A 23372-nucleotide genomic window follows, 5' to 3' on the forward strand; every position below is an offset into this window, starting at 1 on the left:
AGCATCACATAGACTTCATTTAAATCCTGCATTTAATAGCTTATGACCTTGGACAAGTTATATAATGTTTTTGAATCAATCTCCATTACATTTTTTTTAAATAGATTTGTTTGGGTTGAGTGAAATGGTATATTTGGGGTGCCTAGAAGGGTGTCTGGCATCCAAAAGTCACTGAATAATTAGAAGTTTTTACTTATTCATTATTTTAATTATCCTTGTCTTATTTCTGATTAGAATGGAAATGCCCAGTGATTTATTTCTCCCCTGTGACCCAAATAATTCCACTTCTAAAATGTATCCAAAGGAATTAACCACACTTGCAGTAAAGCTTTATTCACAAGAATGTCTCTAGTTTTCTGAATAGTTATGACAGAATATTCTGGCAGGAGGACAGTGGCGGTGGAGGGGTGATTTGCTCTTTTCTCTATGTGCCCATTTGAAATTCTGTCTTTACCCAAGGAATTTTTAAACATTGTCTCAGCTGTTTGCTAGAGTCCTTCTTCCCACCCGCCCCTTTTCTAGCTATTTCTCCCATCTTGGTGACCTTAATTCTACTGTCATCTCAAGTCTGCGGTACCCCTTGGCATTTTGATGACCTTTTTTCTTTTCTTTCTTTTTTCCTTCCTTCCTCCCTCCCTCCCTCCCTCCCTCCCTCCCTCCCTCCCTCCCTTCCTTCCTTCCTATCTCTCTCTAAATTACAGTTCTCTAAAGAAAAACCTTGTATTTTACTCTCTGACTCTTGAGGGGAAATGGACATGGTAGTTAAGTGTACAGACTGGGGAGCCAGACTGCCTAAGTATAAAATCAGCTCCACCACTTATGACCATGGAGACTTTGGGTCAATTACTTAACATCTCTAGTCTTTGGTTTCCTTACCTATAAAAAGGGGAAGATAAAAGTAACACTAAAGAAAGTCTATGTGAGCTTAATAAATCAATATACATGAAGTGCTTAACCGGTGTCTATGTATAAAAACTATTTAATAATAATAATAATGATTATTATTATTGTTATTGTTATTTCTTCTCTTGGCGACTCTTGGTTGCTGATAACACCTTTGAATCCATCTCAAACCCAAAGCCTAACATCAGCCCCTGTCATGGTACCTTCACACACTATACACTCACCAAGGCCAATATCCCTTCATCTAGCAGCCATGCATGAGTACACTAGTGACACAAAAACATGTACACGAGTGATACAAAAACATGCACACGAGGGACACAAAACTTCAGCTGGTATAATGTTGGTATATTTCATGCAAACTTCTTCAATCTTCCAATCCTATCTTTTTGACCTTGGAAATTAGAGCATAGTATTTGCTTCAGCAGCACACAGACTCTTCCTGTGTCTGGTTTGCCTACATTTTGCAATTCACAATTGCATGACCCTGGATATTCCAAAGGAAGCAGATTTGTAGAATCGCAGAGCAGCAACCTAATGATGAAAGAGCATTTGCTTACTCTCTAAACAAAATATGGTCTGGGGAAATCTGGCCAGGATGATGAAAGCATATTATTGACTGAGCTCTATATAATCTTTAGTGTTTTTTTCCACTTTTGTGCTTAGTGATTTTTTTTCCCCTGGAAGCTGAGGGTGCTGTGGCTCTCAGGAATGGCATCTGACTGTCGGGTGATTTAAAACGTGTTTGTAAGGGCTTTTCCTTTTTTTCCTTTCTGGGTTTTATTATTATTACGTGCCAGTGTGTAACATTTATAACAGAGATAGGATGTTCTTGGCATTCCCAGAAAGTTGAGAAAACATATTGTTTGAGAAAAAAAAGAGTCATTTTAAAGTACATTTGCCTTTGTTCCTTTAGAAATTAATTTTTGAAGAGGGTATAGCAAGCTCTCCCATAGGCTCTCTCTTGTTGTTCACAGTAACCTGTGTTTGATTTACAGGGGAGCAAAGCTTGAGAGCACATCGCACAGAGTTCTAGAGGTGGATAATTAAAGAACAAAAAGAAGCTTTCTGTAACTTATAACTCGGGAACTTGTCAACCTCTGTTCTTCCACTCGGTTTTCCTAGGCAGAGAAGGTACATTCTGTTCCATAATCCCTTCCTGTGGGCCAACAAGACAAAATCTCATCATTGCGGATTTCTTTTGTGGAGTTAGTGCATATGTTATTAAAATCCCTCAACTTTGCTGACTACTGAACTGATAATCCTGAGTAACTGAAGCTGGGCGTTCTGTTTCACGGACACCTGATCTTTCCCTTGACAACTCATTTAAAAAGCCTTGTATATGTGGTTGGAAAAGCAACCATTTGATCACCAGAGGCCTTACCGCACAGTATTGGCTCCTGCTGTTAACTCTTCTGAAGGCTTTCCCTCCTCTGGGTCTCAGTCTCTCCATCTGATAAACGAGGGGCCAGAAAATAGAATTTCAAAGCTCCCTTCCACATCTATAATTCTATGCCATATTTTCATTTTTCTGAACAGGCTAGCCCATAGTTAGGAGAAAATGAAATATAATTAGATACTTTATTATAAGATAATTATAATTCATTATATTTAATATCTTATACTACAACTCATTCCAGCAGCCATTCTCACTGTATAGACAGGAGTGGAAGGAAGCATTAGGGGTCATGTTGAGTATTTACTGATGGAGAAAGGTCACTCAGAGGAGGGGGAATCCTCCCCCCATTCAACCTCATCACTACCCAACCTTTAATACCTTTAATAAGCTTATGTCGTTGAAATTGCCTCTTTTCGTCTAACATTTTAATAAAGGAAAAGTATCATGTTGCTAGTAATTGGATCTTTCCTGCGGTCAAATAAATCGGTTTTATTGATTTATCAGCTGGCAAATGGTCATGAGGATAGCAGGAGAAAGAGAAGAGGGTATAGGAAGGTGCTGATTTTTTATTTAGGTTAGACCACACACATACACAATGATACAGTTATCAGTATGTGTCTGATCTACATGAATCTAAATGCCCTGTAAGTAGTAGATTCTTCAAAATGGCCAATGCCATATGTGGCCAAGACTGCTACTATGTGTAGAGACAACCATGAAATTTCTCATCTAAACTGGAACACCTTTGAGAGCAAAAGAGGGTCCTATTTATAATTATATTGGGACAATAAGGGTAACTAGGAAATCCTAGGCAAATCAGAAGTTATGGTCACCCTGGCTATGTAGTCTTCAAAAATACTCTTCCTCCTCTTCTTGGTTCATCCTAGGGAAATGGGAAACTTTCCGATTTTCTAAAATCAGTATCACTGTGGGACATGGAGGATTCTACAAGACTTACCTTTGTTCTGTCCAGTCCAACACCGTTGTGTAGTCCACAACTGGACATTTCCCTGGCCTCTGTTACATTTAGGTATATTCAGGAGACTAAGTTCTAGTCAATGAAATGTGGGCAGAATGAGTGTTATTTCTAGGTGCATGACATGAAAACAACTTACAAGAGAGTCTCCATACTGCTTTCCCATCTGGCTTGGTGTACACAGCGTGGTGGTTTGAATTCGTATGTTGCAGATTGCAGAGCCACAAGACAGAAGGAACCCAGGTCCTGAATTGGAGAGCTGTGCATCAATCAGGAAAACCAGTTTGGGGTTTTGTATGTATGAGAAGTAAACTTGTACTATGTCATTGAGATTTTAGAGTTTATATTTAACAGCAGGTAAATAAATTATCATCACTAATATTATCTTAACTAAACACTGTATAAACATTAGCTTCAAATATATTAAAGACATCTCTTTCTTTCCCATTGAACTGTGAGCTTCTCCAAAATAGAAACCCAGCGTAGGTATTTGAATGCAGCGAGCACATGCTAAATAGTTTTTGGGTTGGACTGAACTGAGTCATGTTGAATTGCCTTGAAATGAAATAAATAGTACCTAAAATGGTAAGAACCTAATCACATGTCCACACCTGGCTCTAGGGAAGGTAAGAGAGATGTAGTAGTTATTCTGAGAAGTCATGTGCCTTACTAAAAGCCAGGGATCCTTTCGTTAAGGAAGAAGAGGAAAATGGATATTGGGAGATTGTTAACACTGTCTTTGTCACAGGGGCAAAAGACAGTTACTGTGATTGCCAGGTGCTGGAAATAGCAATATCCTGTTGAATGGGCTCTGAAAAGGTTGGATGGAACCTGAATGGAAAATCCAGGTGAGGCATATACATTTTTCAGTCATCCTCATTGAAAGAGTAGCTGAGATAGGTAGAATGTTCAGGTCTTTCCAGCTATAACTCCCCAGATAATTCAAGTTCCAAACTTCACTTTCATCTTTGTTATTCAAATGATGGAACTCTGTCTAGTTTGGCTTGTCTGGACAGCCCAAAGAAGCTCATAATTCGCTGGCTCCAGCCTTGTGAAGCGTGTGACAACACCTGTCATGTCGAGCATGACCAGCAAACACAGCAAACATTGAGTTGATGAGAATCTCAAAGAAGGACAAAAAGGTGTTGAGCTGATGGCATAGGAAGAAAATAAATAAATTGATGAAACCACCTGGCCTTTCCCTAAGGTTAACATCTGACCTTATTTCTCACCATAGCTAATTGATCCCAGTGGAGTGTTGTTGTTGTTGTTGTTTTGTCTGCTTTCCCTGCAGCCCCTTTGGGCCTTGGGCTTTGTGTAGGCTTTGTCCTCACAAATAGCATAGTTTCCCTGTGTGAGTTGCCTGAATCCATTGTTTTCTTTTCTGTTTCTTTCTCTTTTTTTTTTTTTTTTTTTTTTTTTTAACAGTAACTGACTTCAATCTATCCTTCCACCAATCCACTGTTTTCTGGCTTCAAGTCTCCTATTCTGTTTCCACAGGTTCCTCAGTGACTGTACTTTGACTTGAGAATATCTTGAGTGTCCTTGGGAGCTCCTGAGCTCTTCTCTTAGTCAGGGCCAGCTACCTTTCGCCTTCCATGAGTTGGCTCAGAATTTATGGGAGGGAGTATGCAGATCGATGCTTCTTCAGGCAATGATTTCTTTTCTTTTTTTTTTTTTTTTTAATTTCAACCAGATTCAAGTCAAATTGTGCCACAGCGTCTGGTTTCTTTTACCAAGCAATTCTCTTTTTTCCTTTTGCCAGATTACCTTTCTGCCTCTGCTTTCACCCTCCACCCCCCAATATTACCACCACTAACATCAAATAATAAAAATAATGAATGCCATTTATCGAGCACAAAGTATTATCTTATATACATGAGTATATTTAAGTCCTTTTGACAGTCCTTCAAGGTAATTATTCCCAATTTTCAGATAAAGACACTGAGGTCGTGTGTGCGCACGCGCGCACGTGTGTGTGTTTAACTGAGCATTTAAAAGATGAAATAATTTGCCCAAAGTGACACAAAATTTAGTAGTAAATTTGGGATTCAACTCCAGATTGATGACTGTTTTCCATTATTTCACACTGACTCAAAAGACCCCAGTGAGGCTGCTTGTTTCCTTTCTTTTCATTGACCTAGCCTTGCTGATTGCAAGCTTAAGAGAGAGACAACATTTTAGTCCCATTCAAAGCTACTAGTTGTGATGGAAAGTTTTATGTGAAATGATGTCAATGCCACAATTGAGTAACTCATTGATTGTAGAAATTATCAATAGTTTATCAACTGTAGTTTAAAAATTGATTTATTATATCAATACCGTCTTAGTAGTCTGAATACAACACACACACACACATTCTCCTTATCACTATGATTGATGGGAGGCTGAGTGAACCTGGGCATGGACTTGAATCTAGGGGTCTAAAGTTTCATCCATCTGTTTTAAAACATGAATAGACTTTACTACCAATGTGATTTCTAATAGTCATGGACCATATAATACATCGATACCTGATTCCAAGATGATAAATAATAGTAAAAAAAAGGGAAATACAAAATATCTCCTGACTTTGATGAAATGTTCATCTCATGAATTTGGGACATAAGAGAAACATTTACTGGACAGTTACAGTGCTTCCTGTTTAGTTGACTGTCAGAAGTCACAATTATTTTTAAATGGAATAGCATTCTATCATTATTTATTTGTCTTGAGGTTACCCTAATATTTTTCCTTTAAGAAATGATTACTTACATTACAATAACAATGTAAATTGCTGTAATTTTTTTTTTTTTGCGAAGTAATTTAACATATATACTTATGCTTTGTCCTGCGACACTGATTTTGCCATGCTGTACTATGGAAAGATTTTTTAAAAGGGGGAGCAGGAGAAGTTCTGGGCTTGAGAAAGTTAATTGCGGTGTTCAAACAACCAAATGGCCAATGGGAAGGGAATCATTGGGAAATTATGGCATGCTTACTAAAAGGGCCATTATGTGCACATTAAAAAATAAGAATGGAGAATACAACTCAGGAAGAAATGTTTGATGAAAGCAGCACAAAACAAAATTATAGCTATATTCTTACAATGGCAAAGATTAGAGATTATCTTTTTATCCCTTTTCTTTTGTGTTCCACTATTGTTATTATTTAAGTTACATGATTCTTAATATCTAAGGACTATTTAGTATTAAACTTATTTCGGGGGAAAAGTGGAGAGTCTGGGAGGTGAGTGTTGCTATTAAACTCGGGAATAGCCTTTCTAAATGGAGCTTTGCATGTCGTCCTCCCCTTCCTAGATTTAGTAAACAAGCATTTATTAAACACTATGCCTAGTCCACCTATTACCTGTGTTGCATTATCGTAGACAAGGCACCTCATCTACCCTTGAGATAGTTTTTAATTTAGTCAGTCAGGCAGGGCTATAGGAAAATGCAAATTAAAAGTATATGAAGAAATTGTTGCAGTCACGAGAAGACTAAAGAGACATGACAACTAAATGTAAAGTGGGATTCTGGATGAGATCTTAGAACAGAACGAGGACATTAGGTTAAACACCCAAGAAATCTGAGTAAAGTTGACATCCAACAGCTAAATTCCATGTCCCCTTTAGTTTCTCTCTCTATGTATTTCCACATTTTTCTTGGTGACCTCTTGTAAACTCCTGGTTTTAAATATCATTTTTAGACCAAGTCATAAACATGTATCTTATCTTGACCTTGCCTCAGACTTCATTCTACTTCTGGGGAGATGCCTACTTGACCTCTCCCCAGAAATGCTCATGAGCCATCTCACACAGAACTCTTGACTTCACTTCATGTCCCAAAGCTACTCCTCTCCCAGTCTCCCTTGTTATCTCAATAACTGTCAACATAATCTCTCAGGCCAAAAAAGATGGGAGTTATCCTTGATCCAGGGTCTTTAACTTCCTTCTTCCAATCCATCACCATGTCCTAGTCACTCTTCCTTTAAAATACATAGTGTGCATTCCACTTCTGTTTTCCCCAACACTGTCCTAGTTGAAGACACCATCAACTTTCTTCTGGCCTACTAGCTAAATCATCAAGCCTAATCGGGGACCTCTCTCCCTATGTATCTACTATGACCACTTATATTTTTCTTGAAAAACCCAAACTTCTTCCTGCCTTTGTAAGGTTTTGAATCCATCTGAAGTACTATCATTGTTGACCTTTATGAGTCCAATCTTTTTTTGTCATTTAAATCTCAGATCAAGTACCATAACCTCAAAGGCCATCGCTGTCACACAATCTAGTGTGTCCTTCAAGCCACTCTATTACCTCACCTCTTAAATTATACTGCAGAGTACTTACTTCTATCAAATATCTTCCTTATAGTTTAATTCAGTTGTCTGCTTTTTTCTGTCTCCTCCAGTAGAACATCAGTTCTTGGAGAATGGGAATTAGTACTCTCGATGCATAGTATATGGCCTGACAATCATAGGTACTCGGTAAATGTTCAATTAATGAAAGTGATAAGTGAGGAATAGACAGTGAAGTTCTGAAATTCAGAGGTAAGGGATTACAGGGGAGCTGGAATGATCAAGAGAAGTTTCTTGAAGGGAGCGGGAATTGGTGAGCCTTTGAGGATAAGTAATAGTTGTCAAGAAGAAGTAGACAAAGAGGGAATTCTAGAAAGAAAAAAAAAGGTCAAGTGAGGCGCGGAGAGAGTAACAAATATGGTATACTTGGGGACAGCAGGGGAAAATACAAGTTTTGTCAAGATTATGAGAAATGAGATCAGGAAGAATAGTAAATCCAAACTGCAGAGATTCTAGAATACCAGGCTAAGAATCAGCCATGTTAGGGACTTTCCTCCTGTGGGTTTTCAACGCCAGCTGCCTTGAGCCTCTGAACCATGATCTTAAATTCTAAGTTTTTTAGGTGTCAGTAATAAAGGCTGCTCCACCACCAATTATTTTTTCTTTAACTCCCGACACAAATGTAATTTTGGTGTCATGCGCTTTGGGTCTGGCCCAATGTGTCAGGTGACTCTAGCTTATATCCATGTTCAGTGCTTGGGCAGACTTTGTCACCCAGTTAGCCAGTGCAACTTTTGATGATCTGAGTGTTCTGTCCAGTTTTTATGGTAAGTTGGGGTCATGTAGGGTGGAGGGATAGAAATGGTTCGCATCCTTGTCTCACAACTTAAGAAACAGTAAAGAGTGGCAGAGATATAAATACTCTCAGGAATGGCATTTCTTCCCCTCACCACCCACCCCTATGCTTTTAAATGAAATACATTCAGCTAAATAAAGCAGTTTGCTATGGCTTTGATTTCCCCAGGCAGGGTGTCAGCTCCTGGTGCTCTTCTATCTGTCAAGTGAGTGTGGACCTGTCAACCAACTTGAAAACACTTTTGTCCACACTCCCACTGACCACAAATATAGGCATCACACCAACAAGTCTTTGGATATCGTCTAAAATCTCCCAAGGGCTGCTGGAACTAAACTGCAACCATATTTCCCCCAAAATAAGACCTAGCTTGGACCAACAGCTCTAATGCGTCTTTTGGAGCAAAAATTAATATAAGGACTGGTCTTATATAAAACCTGGTGTTATATTATATTAGGCCTGGTATTATATTATATTACATTTATTATATTATATTATACCTGGTCTTATATTAAAATAAGACCGCGTCTTATATTAATTTTTGCTCCACAAGACGCATTAGAGTTCATGGTCCAGCTAGGTCTTATTTTCGGGGAAACACGGAATTTTGTAAAATGTACAATATCACTGCAGCATTTTTCATGCATTTATCCACCTTTTATTGGGCACCTCTTAGGTACCAAGCTTTGCATAAATAATGGGATTTCAAAAGACCACCCATTCTCTGACCTCAAGAAAGTTATAGTGTAGTGTAAACGAACGACATGAAAACAGATAAGTAAGGGGCACTATCTATGTTCTAAAATGTAGGACACATGATATCAAGGGTTCACAAAAGAGAGAGAGACCTACCCGATGGCGTACAAAATCAAGCACTTGGAGAAGAGCATCATCCTTGGCAGATCCAATGGGTGCCGTACAAGTGCACTAAGGAGGTCATTTACATTTCCTCCGGTGAACCATGCTCTGCTCAGTGTACCTACTTCCCATGCAGGGGGAAGAATTGGCCATTAAAGGGAAAATAGTGAAGTCCTAAGGAGAGGGTATATGGTACTTTGCATCCTGCATCTCATCTCATATAAGCAGGACTGTTTGGCCTTCCAACATCTGATGTTCTCCTGATTCAATAGGCTCAGTGCCTCCTTCCTTGAGTTACCTCCTCAGGCAGAGAAAAGCAGTTTCTTAGAGGAACAATTGTTCAGGGATCCTACCATCATATTGAAATAAAGTAGCCACAGCAGGTCATGTGCTCTAACTGCCTCTCCTATATATTTGATTCCATCTTTTCTTCTCATAAACCACGCAGCACAGATGTTACTCTACTAACCCAGGTCTTGGAAGCTCATTTTTGCAATATGCATGCTTACAGTTTGGTGCATTTTGACTGCTGGTGGAGGTTTATTAAGCAATCTCCCTTCGCCTACTGGATGCCTTCCCCTACTGGCTCCTCTGTTCGCTCTTGCACTATTTTCTCAGTCATTGCTCTTGAGTTTTGTTTTCTATCAGGTCAAGAGACCACTATAATTTCCACATGGAGATGTTTCACAGTTGTGTTGTCTTTGTACCAAAGTTAGTTAAGTTACTTAACTCTGTCTTGCAGCTAATGATAGGGATTAAAATATATGTACAAATAGAGGAGCTTTGTAAAAGTTTATCTCAAAATGATGGGACAGAATTGGCATGTGAAAATATAATTACTTTATCTATGGGAACAAGTACGGTTCCCAAGAGTCATCCAGAAAGGTGCTTTATGGACTTGGAGGAATACAAGGGCTTCCAACAATCAGTGAGGTCCCTTATGACTGATTTGAAAAACCTAGTGTAGAGTTGTGGGTGGCATTTATATGAGGCCCCTCCAACTTTGGTGGTTTAGCCCAAAGGAAACGGGGTGCAGGGAGGAAATGAATTTTATGTAGACTTCAGTGACCAATTTCAGGAAGTCTGGAAAAGATTTCATATTACACATACTCTTCTAAAGTACTTATTGCTCAGATACTATTTACATGTCACTGGAAACATACATTTTCAAATTCTTTCTGATTTTCTCTTTAAAGTAGTTCACTTCTAAAATTGAGTAGGAAGCAGAACTCGGTGGCTAAACAGTTTTTAGCTCTAAGACAGGAATCAGCAAACTGTAGCCCACAGGCCAAATCCAGTCCTGTGTCTGTGTTTATAAATAAAACTTTATTGGCACAAAGCCACACCCATCCATTTATGTATTGCAGATGGCTATTTTTGTGCTATAATGGCAGAGTTGAGTAGCTGGGACAAAGACAGTATAGCCTTCAAAGTCTGTACTACTAACTATCTGCCATTTACAGAAAAAGTTTGCTGATTCCTGTTCTAAGACTCTATACTTTTTAAAGTGGCATCCCTTCTTTGTGCCTCAGTTTCCTCAACTGTATAGGATGAGATTGGAACAGTGAACTCTGTGTCTCTTTCAAAATCCTGAGATTCTGAGTTTTCTTTTGAAACTCAAATGTTCTCAAACTGCCACAATGAGAAAAAGGAGAATAAAATGGAAATAGGTTTTCTTTACTATCAAGAGAGGTGCCCTTGCTATGTATATCTCTTCATCTGGCAATGATGGCAACTGTTATTGTCAACATTTCTTTTTTTTTATTAGACACCTGGATTTTTCCTAGGGGCTGGTTGCCTGTTAAGTAAAGAAATCTTGATCCATAGGCAGAGAGAAGCAGAAAACGCAGCAGAAGCTGAGGCTGCTTTCTGTTCTCTGGTATGCTCTGAGGAATTCCCAATCAGTGAGCTCTCTACCCACTGGAAATCAGATATAAACAAGATGACTATTTAGGATCTGGCAGGGAGGAGTTAAAATGGAAATCCAGTACTTCTTTTGGTGCTCTGTCTCAAGCCATTCCTAAGACTGTAGCAGAACCTGAAATGAAGTACCTTTCAAATGTGTGTCCTGTCTTTCAAATTGCCAAACAGTATGAGGCCAGACTGGACATACAAGGGCATTTGAAAACATTACATAAAACACCTTCATTTTCTTCAATTCTATCCTGCAGTGAGCCTATTTTGTAACTGATAGACATCAAATGGGCCCCCCGCACATGCTGACTGATTTCAGCAGGGTGCATTTGGATCTTTCACAGTGATGTCAAAGGAAGTTTACAGAAATTCTGCAGTTCTGTCATTATAACAGACTTGATTCAGTTGGTCTGATTGTCTTGCCACCTGCTAAAATCTTACATAAGTCCACTTCTGAATGGTAGCTGAAGAAGAAATGACTGGAGATGAAGAGAGAGCAAAGTGTTTTGCAACCTTCTGAATGAAACCGAGGTTTTCAGTGATACTTTTGTTACTTGTAACACTCTTTTTTTTAATGCATTTTATTTATTTTTAAATTTATTGGGGTGGCATTGGTTAATAAAATTATATAGGTTTCAAGTGTACAATTATATAATATATCATCTACATATTGCATTGTGAGCTCACCACCCAAACAAAGTCAACTCTCCTTCCATCACCGTATATTAGACCCCCTTTTCTTTGCCCTGCCCCGCCCCCTTTACCCTCTGGTAACCAATGAACTGTTGTCTGTGTCTATGAGTTTTTGTTTGTTTGATTGGCTTTTTGGTTCGTTGCTTTGAGTTTTATATCCCACATGAGTGAAATCATATGGTTCTCAATTTTTTCTTCTTTTTTTAAGATTTTCATTAAAATATAGCTAACATACAATATTAGTTTTAGGGGCAAACCATAGTTATTCAACATTTATATACCTAAAGAACAGATCACCATGATAACTCATTTGACACTATACTGTGCTATCACAATATTATTGACTATATTTCCTATGCTTATATTATATTTCCATGACTTAACTTGTTTTATACCTGAAATTTGGACCTCTTATTCCCCTTCACTTCTCCCCTCCTTTTTAAATTTTTCAATTACAATTGACATTCAATATTATTTGATATTAATTTTGGGTATACAGCATAGTGGTTAGACATTTATATAATTTAAGAAGTGATCTCCCTGACTAGTCTAGTACCCACCTGGCACTATACATGGTTATTACCATATCATTGACTATATTCCCTAAGCTTTACTCTACATCCCCATGACTATTTTGTAACTACCACTTTGTACTTCTTAATCCCTTCACCTTTTCCACCCTGCCTCCCAACCCCCGCCATCTATCACCCCAACAAATCTAGTACCCATCTGACACCATACATAGTTATTATAATACTATCAGCTATATATTCCTTATGCTATACCTTCCAACCAATTTGTACTTCTTAATCCCTTCCCCCTTTTCAGCCACACCCCCAACTCCCCTCCTATCTAGCAACCATAAAAATGTTTTCTGTATCTATGAGTTTGTTTCTTTTATTTTGTTTATGTTGTCCTTTAGATTCCATATATAAGCAAAATCACATTGCATCTGTCTTTCTCTGATACTCCACCTGGCACAACACCCTCCAGGTCCATCCATGCTGCCACAGATGGCAAGATCCCATTCCCTTTCATGGCCAAGCAATAGTCCATTGTATATATGTACCAGTTCCTCTTTATTCATTCTTGTACAGATGGACATCCAGGCTGCCTCCACATCTTGGCTACTGTAAACAATGCTGCAATGAACATATGGATGCACACATCCCCTCAAAGTAGTGTTTTGGATTTCTTTGGATAAATACACAGAAATGGGATTACTGGATCCTTCCTTGTCTCTTGTTATAGCCTTTGTTTTAAAGTCTATTTTGTCTTATGTAAGTATTGCTACCCTGCTTTTTGTTTGTTTGTTTCCATTTTCATGAAGTATCTTTTTCCATTCCTTTTCTGTCTGTCTGTGTGTGTCTTTCAATCTGAAGTGAGTCTCTTGTAGGCAGCATATGTAAGGGTTTTGTTTTCTTATCCATTCAGCACTCCAATGTCTTTTGATTAGAACATTTAATCCATTTACATTGAAAGTAGTTGTTGGTAGATATGTAGCTATTGCCATTTTATTATTTATAATTTTTATTTTTTTTCCGTCTTAAAGAAGTCCCTCTAACATTTCTTGTAATACAGTTTGGTGGTGATGAACTCTTTTAGCTTTTTCTTGACTGGGAAGCTCTTTATCTGTCCTTCGATTTTAAATGATAGCTTTGCTGGGTAGAGTACCATTGGTTGTAGGTTCTTGCTTTTCACCATGTTGAATACTTTGTGCCAATCCCTTCTGGCCTACAAAGTTTCTTTTGAGAAATCAGCTGACGATTTTATGGGGGCTCCCTTAGTTGCCTTTCTCTTGCTGCTTTTAGGATTCTCTCTTTGTCTTTAACCTTTGCCATTTTAATTATACTGTGTCTTGGTGTGGGCCTGTTTGGGTTCATCTTGTTTGGGACTCTGCATTTCCTGGACTTGTCAGGTTAGAGAAGTTTCAGTCATTATCTCTTTAAATAGGTTCTCAGTTCCTTGCTTTCTCTCTTTTCCTTCTGGTACCCCGATGATGTGAATGTTACTACACTTTATGTTGTCCCAGAGGTCTCTTAAATTATCCTCATTTTTTTGGATTCTTTTTTTCTTTTTGCTGTTCTGACTGGTACCCCAGTATTTTATCTACCTTGTCCTCCAAATTGCTGATTCAGTCCTCTGCTTCATCTAGTCTGCTGGTGATTCCCTCTAGTGCATTCTTTGTTTCAGTTATTGTATTCTTCACTTCTGACTGGTCCTTTTTTTATTCTTGCTATCTCCGTTGAAGTTCTCACTAAGTTCCTTGAGCATCTTTATAACCGTTGTTTTGAACTCTGTCTCTGGTAGGTTGCTTGCCTCCAATTAGTTTGGTTATTTTTCTGGAGTTTTCTCCTGTTCTTTCATTTGGGACACATTTCTTTGTTTCCTCATTTTGGCTGCCTCTATGTGTTTGTTTCTATGTATGAGGTAGAGCTACTATGTCTCCTAGTCTTGGCCAGGTGGCCTTATGTAGTAGGTGCCCTGTGCGGCCCTGGTACAGTCTCCCTGGTCACCTGTGCCGGGTGCTCCAGGAGTGTCCCTTGTGTCAGTTGTCTGTGTCCTCCTATTATAGTTGAGCCTTGATTGCTATTGGCATGTCTGTGGGTGGCATTGACCCTCAGGTTGATTGGCTGTGGGGTTTGGCCACATCCACAGCTTATGGGGTGCAATGTAGGGGACTTACCCCACTGAATAGGATTCACCCCAGACAGCTCTGGTGCCTGTTGAGACCACCTTTTGTGTATGCTGCTTGTGGGGCTAATTAGGTGGTGCTCTGCTATGGTCTGAAGCCCACCTCCAAGTATGTTGGTGCTGAGGCCTTTTGGGATGGCTCTGGGGCAGGCCCAGGTCACCCTCTGCCTGTGACTGGTTGGGGACTACCTGGTAGCAGCTATAAAGCTCTCTGCAGTTGTGTCGTGCAGGGTCTCTGGTCCCGTTCCCCATACAACAATGCAGGATATGGTGAGGCCAAAAAGAACACCAGCGGAGCCATAGGTAGGGGGTTCATATCCCTATATTCTCGCTAGCGACTGGGTTGGAGACACAGGAAGCAGGCTCCACATGATGCAGAATCCATCATCTGCTTCTCTGCCAGTGAACCAACCTCCTAACGTAGCCACAGCTATTATATTAGTGGCTAATGGCTAACCGGTAACCGCTAATGGCCACCCCGCCACAGTGGATGGCCATCTGATTACAGCTGATAGCCATCTAATAACTAAGCCAGCACCTTTCCATGTGAGGCCAACATCCTGGAAACTGCTCTCTGGGATTCTGTCTCCACAAGTTGTTTGCTGCCTGTGCTAAATTTGGAGGTGCATGGGAGAGGACACACTGCAAACTGAGGACAGCTACCACCAGTACCGGGCCTGGGATAGCTCCGCAAAAAGCCAGGACACCTGGAGGCCTGTGGCCACCTACCGGCTTCTCTAAAGTTCAGCCACTGATAAAGCCTCATACAGTATCCAAGTTCGGTGAAGCAGGGTCTCAGGGAATCACTAGAGTGGGAAGAGTTGTGGTCAACAGGTTAATGTAGACTCTGGTTTGGTGCCAGTGCTGAGCCTGGAGCTACTAAACAAAAGTCTCTGAGCACACCTGAGGCCAGATGCCGCTCACCTGGGGCCTGTGGTCTCTCCAATAGTTTTCCAAGAAAGAGAGCTATGTGGGAGGGGCTGGCTGCTCATGGGAAAATGTCTCCAGCACTGGGGGAGTTGGGTAGGGCGGGTTCCCAGTGAGTCAGCAGTTTGGCGCAGTGGAGCTCACTAGACCAATCAGATTCAGATTTAGCCCTATGGGGGCGGGCTCAACACAAGAAAGATGGCGTCCGCTTGCTGGCTGCAAGAGAGGAAGATCCCACACAGGGAAAATGGTGACAGTCCTCCAGTCCTCTCCGAAGCCACAAACCTCAGTCTGCCCCAGCCACCCCCCACCCCCACCCCCGCTGTATGCCTCCAATGCCTCCCGAGTCACCATCCCTACGCTGGAGCCCAGGGTGAGTGCCTGCGGGTGAGAGAATCTGTGTATAGGCCATTTAAGAGGACATCTGGGTTTCCTGCTGCCTTCCATCCCACTCGGATGGTCAGAGTCCCCACTCTTTTCACAGCCCGATGTTGCGGGGCTCCTCTTCCCAACACTTTGGGAAGAGGGAGTCTGGTGTGGGGTTGGGTCCCTCGCTCTATAAGGGGAACTTCTGCAGCTGAGAGATCCCTCCCAATTTTCATTCACCCCACCGAGGTTTGAGGCTAGCCCGTTTCGTGCCTCCAACCCTCCTACCAGTCTCAACGTGGTTTTTTTATATCCTTAGTTATAAAACTTCTGTTCAGCCAGACTTCAGATGGGTCTCCAGGTTGATTGTCCTATAATTTGATTGTAATTTTAATGTGTTCACGGAAGGAAGCAGGCATGGTGTTTATCTACTCCGCCATCTTGGATCTGTCTCACTTGCAGCACTCTTAATTATCCAGGTGCGGCTTTTTCTTCTTCCTTTTGAATGACATTTCTTAAATTGATGCTTCAGTCAGTCTGATAGATCTTCCTTATAATTTTGTGTGTGTGTGTGTGTGTGTGTGTGTGTGTGTGTGTGTTTACACATACAAGAGAGAGAACGGGAATGTATCTTAAAATCTGAAAACTTAATCATCTTACCCAGATTATTTTAGAATTAGCTTTCCCTTTTTGCCATCTTAAGAGCAAGAATCTTTGCTTTTTTCCGTTTCCCTCACTGCTTCATCCTTTGGTGGAAATGATAGTTTCTTAAGGATATGGACAAATGGCAAGGAAAAGTAGAAAAAAATATTTGAATATGTAATGGGATGGCACATGACACTACAACTCTACTACATCGAAGATGCATCTTTTATCTATTTAGTTAAAAACATCCTTCGATTAGTGTTTAACATAACATTTCACTCTATCCCATTTAGCATGTATAAATAATGCTATAAATAGTCCCTTTAGGTCAATGATTATCAAAAGGGGTGACATTGTTCCTGGAGAAGTATTTTGGAAATGGGTGAGGGCAACTTGAGATTGTTTTAATGAAGGATATTCCAGGTAGCACCAACTGAGGGCACACAGAGGATATGCTCTGTAATACATTAGACAGTTCCAAACAATAATAAATGCTCCATGTCCCAGCAGACATTCAAGTGAGTGAAAACTGTTTTTTATCAGAACCTACACTCAAACTTCATTCTGCGTATGAATACAAAGTATTCATATTACTCTCATATTAACTCTTACATAGTGTTAATATGCCCTGTTCTTCAGCAATGCAAATACTGTGTAAATAAAGGGAAGGTGGTTCTTCATTTTGTTCCAAACTTTGCCAAGAGTTGTTCACTATTTTGGAAAATCATAGCACTGTGAGCAATGCCATTTGTGGATTCTGGAATCTGCAGTACAATACAAATGTATTATTTGTACCTGTTTCAGTCAAGTATAAATTGCATTCCCTGCCTTTGACTTTTTTTACAGTTAAAGCGTGACATGGATTATTGATATTTTTTTTTAATTAAGTGTGTGAATGAGCAGTCAATAAACTTTTTCAGTAAAGAACCATGTAGGAAACATTTTAGGCTTTGTAGGCCCAGTGGTCTCAGTCACATCTATTCAACTCTGCTGTTGTAGTGAGAAAGCACCATAGATAATGTATAAATGAATAGGTGTGGCCGTGTTCCAATAAAATTTGACTTATGGATACTAAAATTTGCCTTTAATATAATTTTCACATGTCACAGTATCCTTCTTTGATTTTTTTTAACACTATTTAAAAATGTAAAATCAGTGTTAGTTCTTGGGCAGGACTGAAACAGTCATTGGACCATCTTTGGTTGGCAGCCAATAGTTTGCCAATCTCTGTTCTAATGAAGCATAATCAAGCATCTTTACACTTTTAAATATATATTATTATCCATTGCATTTCTTTATTTTTCCTTTATATGATAGCTAAAGCACTATGTTGGCCGTTTGAAATAAATGTGCGTAAATCCTGTAAACAAAACTTTTTCTAAAACGACTTGGTAAAAAAACTTAATGTAACACAGCAATTTTTGAGTGCTGTGCAGATTCTTACTTGGAATGATGGAATGTATACAAGAGAGTGTGGCTTCCCACACAGGTGGCTCTGAGAATAAAAAGTGAAGGCTGTATTTACGGTTTAAATTGTTCAATGACAGGCAGCAATCCTGATTGGATAAAATCTTGATTGGTCAGGCCTAATGTTCTCCTGGCTGACTTCAAATTTCCTTGTCTTTCCCCAGTGCTATAAATGCCTGTAGTCTCTGTTGACTTCCAGTTTTATCAAAACTCAGAAGTTCCTGTCTTTGATAAGGAAAATCAATCCTGGCTAATATCTAATACAAAGCTGTTAGGTGGTGTCCCATAGTTTCATGCTTTTGAGCTTTCAGAAATGTGTATCTATTCCAGGCTTGGGGCATCCTCCATGTCCAACAGAGCTAAGCTGTAATACCAGAGTTGTGGGGGGTTTTGTTTGTTTGTTTGTTTGTTTTTCAGTAGGATATACTGCCTGTGAATTTAATTATCATCAAGATGAACATTGCAAAGTGTTTGTTTCAAAACAGGGCCACTGTGTCTGAGTGAATTAGGGATTCCCCTCTTGCTCCTCTGAGGGTCCTCTGATGAGTTGGGGAGAAACTTGAGGCTGGATCATGCAATGCCAAGGCCTGAGGGAGAATTAGAATCGTTCTGAACTCTAAACAAATGTCTTTTGTTCACCTCCTTCGTGAACTTTGCAAGCATACAACTCTTGATCTGGTTTCTCCTCTTGGTCAGGCCTAAAGGTCTCCTGGCTAACTTTGGATCTCCTTGTCTTTTCCTGGTGCTACAAATACTTGGAGTCACTGTTGACTCTTCCTGACTCTTCCACTTGGCTCCCTGGTTGGACAGAACCTCTCCAGCCTCTGATCTCAGGACACTGCTCCCTTTGCCTGCTGCCCGGAACAGATACACTGGCTTTCAATTCAGCTGCCTTCAGTATCTTCCTCAAGGACTGGGGGGACATCCGGGCTCTCTCCATGACACATGGAAATTCAAAGTACTGGGAAATCCACTGTACTTTGATGCACCTTGAAATGTGATATTCTCCCAGAGCCTTAAATAGGTTCTTTGTCCCTCTTCTATTTGTTTCTCATGTCTCCTAGCCCCACTGTCAACTCCAGAAAAAGCAGGCTTGTCTTTCACTTGTCCTATGTCACAAACCCTCTTTCATCACACAACTGCAAGCCTCAGTGTCTTAACGTCATAGGCAGAAAAGGTATCTTCTGTACTGTGGCGCTAAGCGATCACAGCTCACATGGAAGCCAAAGGAATTTAGCAAATCCTCACTCTACACAAAGCTTTGCTTTCAAACCCATTTTCTTGTACCATTCTCTCTAACCCAGAATGTTGAGTCTGAAAAAGGACACTGAAAAGGGAACAAGATTCAAAGAAAGGAAATCAGAAATTTGCTATATACTGGCCAAATTACAAGTATGGTAGACATTACCTTATTTTCCTCCAATGAGACTGAGAGCTGAAATATGAATGCAGTTTAATTAGTAAGAGGATCAATGCAAGTTTATATGTCACCTATACTTTGGGATGTACACCCACATGGAATAGAATTGCCCTAATTCACCCATCAACTGTCATAAATGTCAAAGATTATTCTGAGGTCATGTCAGTATGAGCTCTCAGATCCCTATGATATGTTCCAGTTTCTTGGTATTTCTATCCTTTTTCCCCATAATGTTAAGCCCTCACCATGATTATTTATGTTATGTTTACATTTTCCTGGGGCCTGGGGAAAGCTGGCTGGTTACACCCTTCCCTCTTCTAGCTTAGCCCTTTTTTTTTTAATTTATTGGGGTGACAATTGTTAGTAAAATTACGTAGATTTCAGGTGTACAATTCTGTATTACATCATCTATAAATCTCATTGTGTGTTCACCACCCAGAGTCAGTTCTCCTTCCATCACCATACATTTGATCCCCCTTACCCTCATCTCCCTCTGGTAACCACTAAACTACTGTCTGTGTCTATGAGTTTTTGTTTCTCGTTTGTTTGTCTTGTTCTTTTGTTGTTTTTGGTTTATATACCACATATCAGTGAAATCACATGGTTCTCTGCTTTTTCTGTCTGATTTATTTCGCTCAGCATTACACTCTCAAGATCCATCTATGTTGTCACAAATGTCCCTATATCATCTTTTCTTACCGCCGAATAGTATTCCATTGTGTATATATACCACAACTTTTTTATCCAGTCGTCTATCGAAGGACATTTTGGTTGTTTCCATGTCTTGGCCACCGTAAACCAAGCTGCAATGAACATTGGAGCACACATGTCTTTATGTATAAATGTTTTCAGATTTTTTGGGTAGATACCCAGGAGAGGGATTGCTGGGTCATATGGTAATTCTATTCGTAATTTTTTGAGGGACCTCCACACTGCCTTCCATAATGGCTGCACCAGTCTGCATTCCCACCAACAGTGTATGAGGGTTCCTTTTTCTCCACAGCCTCTCCAACACTTGTTACTATTAGCTTAGCCCTTTTAGCAAACACCCTACCTCTCCATTTCTAAGTGTTCTGTGCCCATGTATGGTTCTTGCCTGGCTTGTGGATAGGATCAGCCTCCTCTCCTCAATTCCAGTGGAGGGTATGTGTGTATGTGTGTGTGTGTAAGGAATGGGTGAGAAAAGAGGTGAATCAGTGGTAGAGATAAGTAACAGGGGATTTAAATAGGCTTAAATACAATAGGCTAAATATAGTTACTATCTTTTTCTCTTCAATAGAATTATCCTGAGTGATTTTCATAAAACTCTATGACAAGATATTTATAGGTTAATAATCTATTTGCAAAAAAGGAGCAGTGGGGTTGCTATTACATTTTGTAGTATGACTTTTGAGTAAAAAGAGTTATGTATATTCACGCTTCTTGCTCAGACAGCCAAGACACACTACTTCTCTGTCATTACCTTACTCTTTCTTTCTTATTTTCCTTCAGCTCAACAGAATTCACCAAAAATCCATGAAGGCTGGTGGGCATACAAGGAGGTGGTCCAGGGAAGCTTTGTTCCAGGTAAAATACATTTATTCTTATTTTTAAGAAAAGAATTTGGATGGCATATGGTATTATTTCCAGAATTTTGCATTTGCTACGTGGCATGGGATGGCTTGCAAAAAGTGGCATGGTATCACTTATGTGTTGGATGAATACTCCAGCAAAAGAAAGCTTAAGTGAGTGGCAATTTAACCAAGACCACATTTTTCTATGTGAGCCTATATCCCAAGGTCTTACAGGCAACTCTGTCAAGAAGTGGGTGATGGAGGATTGAGGGTTGAAGCCCTGTCTACTGGAATTTGGTTAAGTGAGAAAGGGCCATTTCTTAACATTCATGAAACAGGAAATCTGGAAAGGCTGACCATGGCAATGAGGCTTGCTGGGATGCATGCTGTCACTGATGGCACCTCAGTAGCATCCATAGTCAGGGATTTAGTAGATTGGGCCAAGCACCAGCTAAAAATAACAGGCAGAGTGGATACTGTCAGCATGGGGGGAAAATCTGAAGATAAGATGGAGCCAGAAACATGCTGTGACTTTGGTTGAAAAGAAAGGTAGAAGGTTCTTACCTTTTCCCACTATTCTTACCCTAATTGTGGACCTCATCCTTCTGCTGCATCAAGACTTTAGTGGGGAGAGAAGCAAGGGAAAGAGCAAGAATGTTAAACAGAAGAATGGAAGGAAAGGCAGATGAGATATTTCAAAGTATTTTAACTGCTTAGATGTGAGAGGGTAAGAAATAAAGCTCTCAAGAGGAGCCAATGTGGGGTCCTCACTCAGGTACTGAGAACAGAGGCCTGCCAGTGTCGGCTGGGATCTTTGTAATTGGTGGGAAGTAGGAAGAGCAGTGCCTCCAGGTCACCTGGTTCATTCTTGGCTGTGATGTCTTCTTCTCCTGTTCTCCAGTTCGTTACTATGCAGAGCTAAGCAAGTTACTAAACCCCTCTGAGCTCTACTTTTCTCATTTGCTTTGTGGGACAATAATCCATACTCTTGGAACTCTCCTATAAGAGGAAAGTGGGCATGGTGAGGAAGAGTGGGTGATCCAGAAAAAAGCCAGCGTACTGCCAAATAGCCTCATAAATTCATTTTATTAACTTGATAAGTTTACTCGGGTACATTTATTCCTTGGCTCAGTAGGATAGAAACTGGGCTTGATTAATTCACCCAGAAATTATCAGGTTTCTAATAATCTTATAACAATTTAATTGACACAAGCTATGTTCATATGGCATACATAGATACATGACATTTCATATTTACAATTGAGAATGTCCCTTTCCAATGGATACAATGCTTGTAAATTATTTTTCCTGAGGAATCTGCTTCTCATATTCAAGCTATCCCAGAAATTACATTTTTAATTGTATTCTTGTGTTTCGTGATGATGGAATTAGAGCAACAAAGGGCATTCCTCCAGGTTATAATAAGTCTTGCTAAACTAGTAATTTCCTCTGTAGTGATTAAAATGCTCGTGGATAATACTGGCTAGGCACTGCAGAATTTTGCTTTTCTGCCCCATTTTTCTCTTTTGATGTTTTCCCCTCAGTTGACACATTCTTTACATGTGTTCAAGGCTCTGTTTTGAGTTTGTTGTTGCATCTAATAAGCACAGGAAAGACGTTTTCCTTTTCCTTTGTGTGTTGATTTAAAAGAGTTGAACTTTCCCTCATTTCCAGTGTTAAGTGAGATAATACGTATAAAACCTGCTAGATGGGAAGCCGTAGGTGCGGCGTTCCAAACATGGAGTCTGGAATCAGGCAGGCCCAGAGTGGAGTCTGGGTTCTATGGATATTGCTACTGGTGGGACTGGTGTCAGCCAGTTGCTTCCCCACTCTCAGCCCCGCAGTGTCTTCATCTGTTAAAATGGAGAAGAGGAACAAATCAGCCACACGAGGTTTTGTGAGGATTGAATTCCATAATGCAGGAAGAGTGCTGATGGCCACGTCTGGTGCATGGTGTGAGTCAGTACCTGTCAATTGTCCTTGGTTTAACTATTATTCTTTTATTAGTAATGCCATAACTAGCTATTTGATACTTTTCTGCTTGAGCAAAGACAGCTAAAATTTAGAAAATGTATTAAAGCAAATGAGGGTCTCTCATGATGCCGAGAACATGGAGGGTGCTTAGTAAGTGTTCCTTGAATTCATAAGCTCAATGGGTCTCTACACTGTGGCCACCTGAGAGGTAACTTTATCGTCCTCTGGATTTAACAGTCCCTAAGACCTTTGGCTCCTGGGTAAAGAAGGGGGCGTATCTGATTCTTTATTTCACTTGCTAAACTTTTAGGAACTCCAACTCTTTTTCAAAAGATGGGAGTCATGCGAACTTTTGAATTAAGTAATTGGACCTGAGGCCCTAACATCTGACAGACTCCAAGTGACCTACTTTATCTGAGCTGGTGCATAGGGCAAACAGTGGACCCTTCAT

At 40.0% G+C, this 23372-nt stretch overlaps 1 protein-coding gene across 1 annotated transcript in view; it reads left to right on the forward strand.

Annotated features, from left to right (window-relative positions):
• Window positions 1–23372, forward strand: part of CA10 (carbonic anhydrase 10 (inactive)) — a 451309-nt gene that overhangs the window by 58440 nt on the left and 369497 nt on the right. Inside the window, exon 3 of the mRNA XM_019731018.3 lies at window positions 20886–20960. Within this exon, the coding sequence (XP_019586577.1) occupies window positions 20886–20960 (75 nt within the window). The remainder of the gene's footprint in view (window positions 1–20885; window positions 20961–23372) is intronic.

This window comes from Rhinolophus sinicus, chromosome 12, assembly GCF_057876585.1.
Source record: "Rhinolophus sinicus isolate RSI-liver-muscle chromosome 12, RSI-T2T, whole genome shotgun sequence".
Taxonomy (NCBI): Eukaryota; Metazoa; Chordata; class Mammalia; order Chiroptera; family Rhinolophidae; genus Rhinolophus; species Rhinolophus sinicus.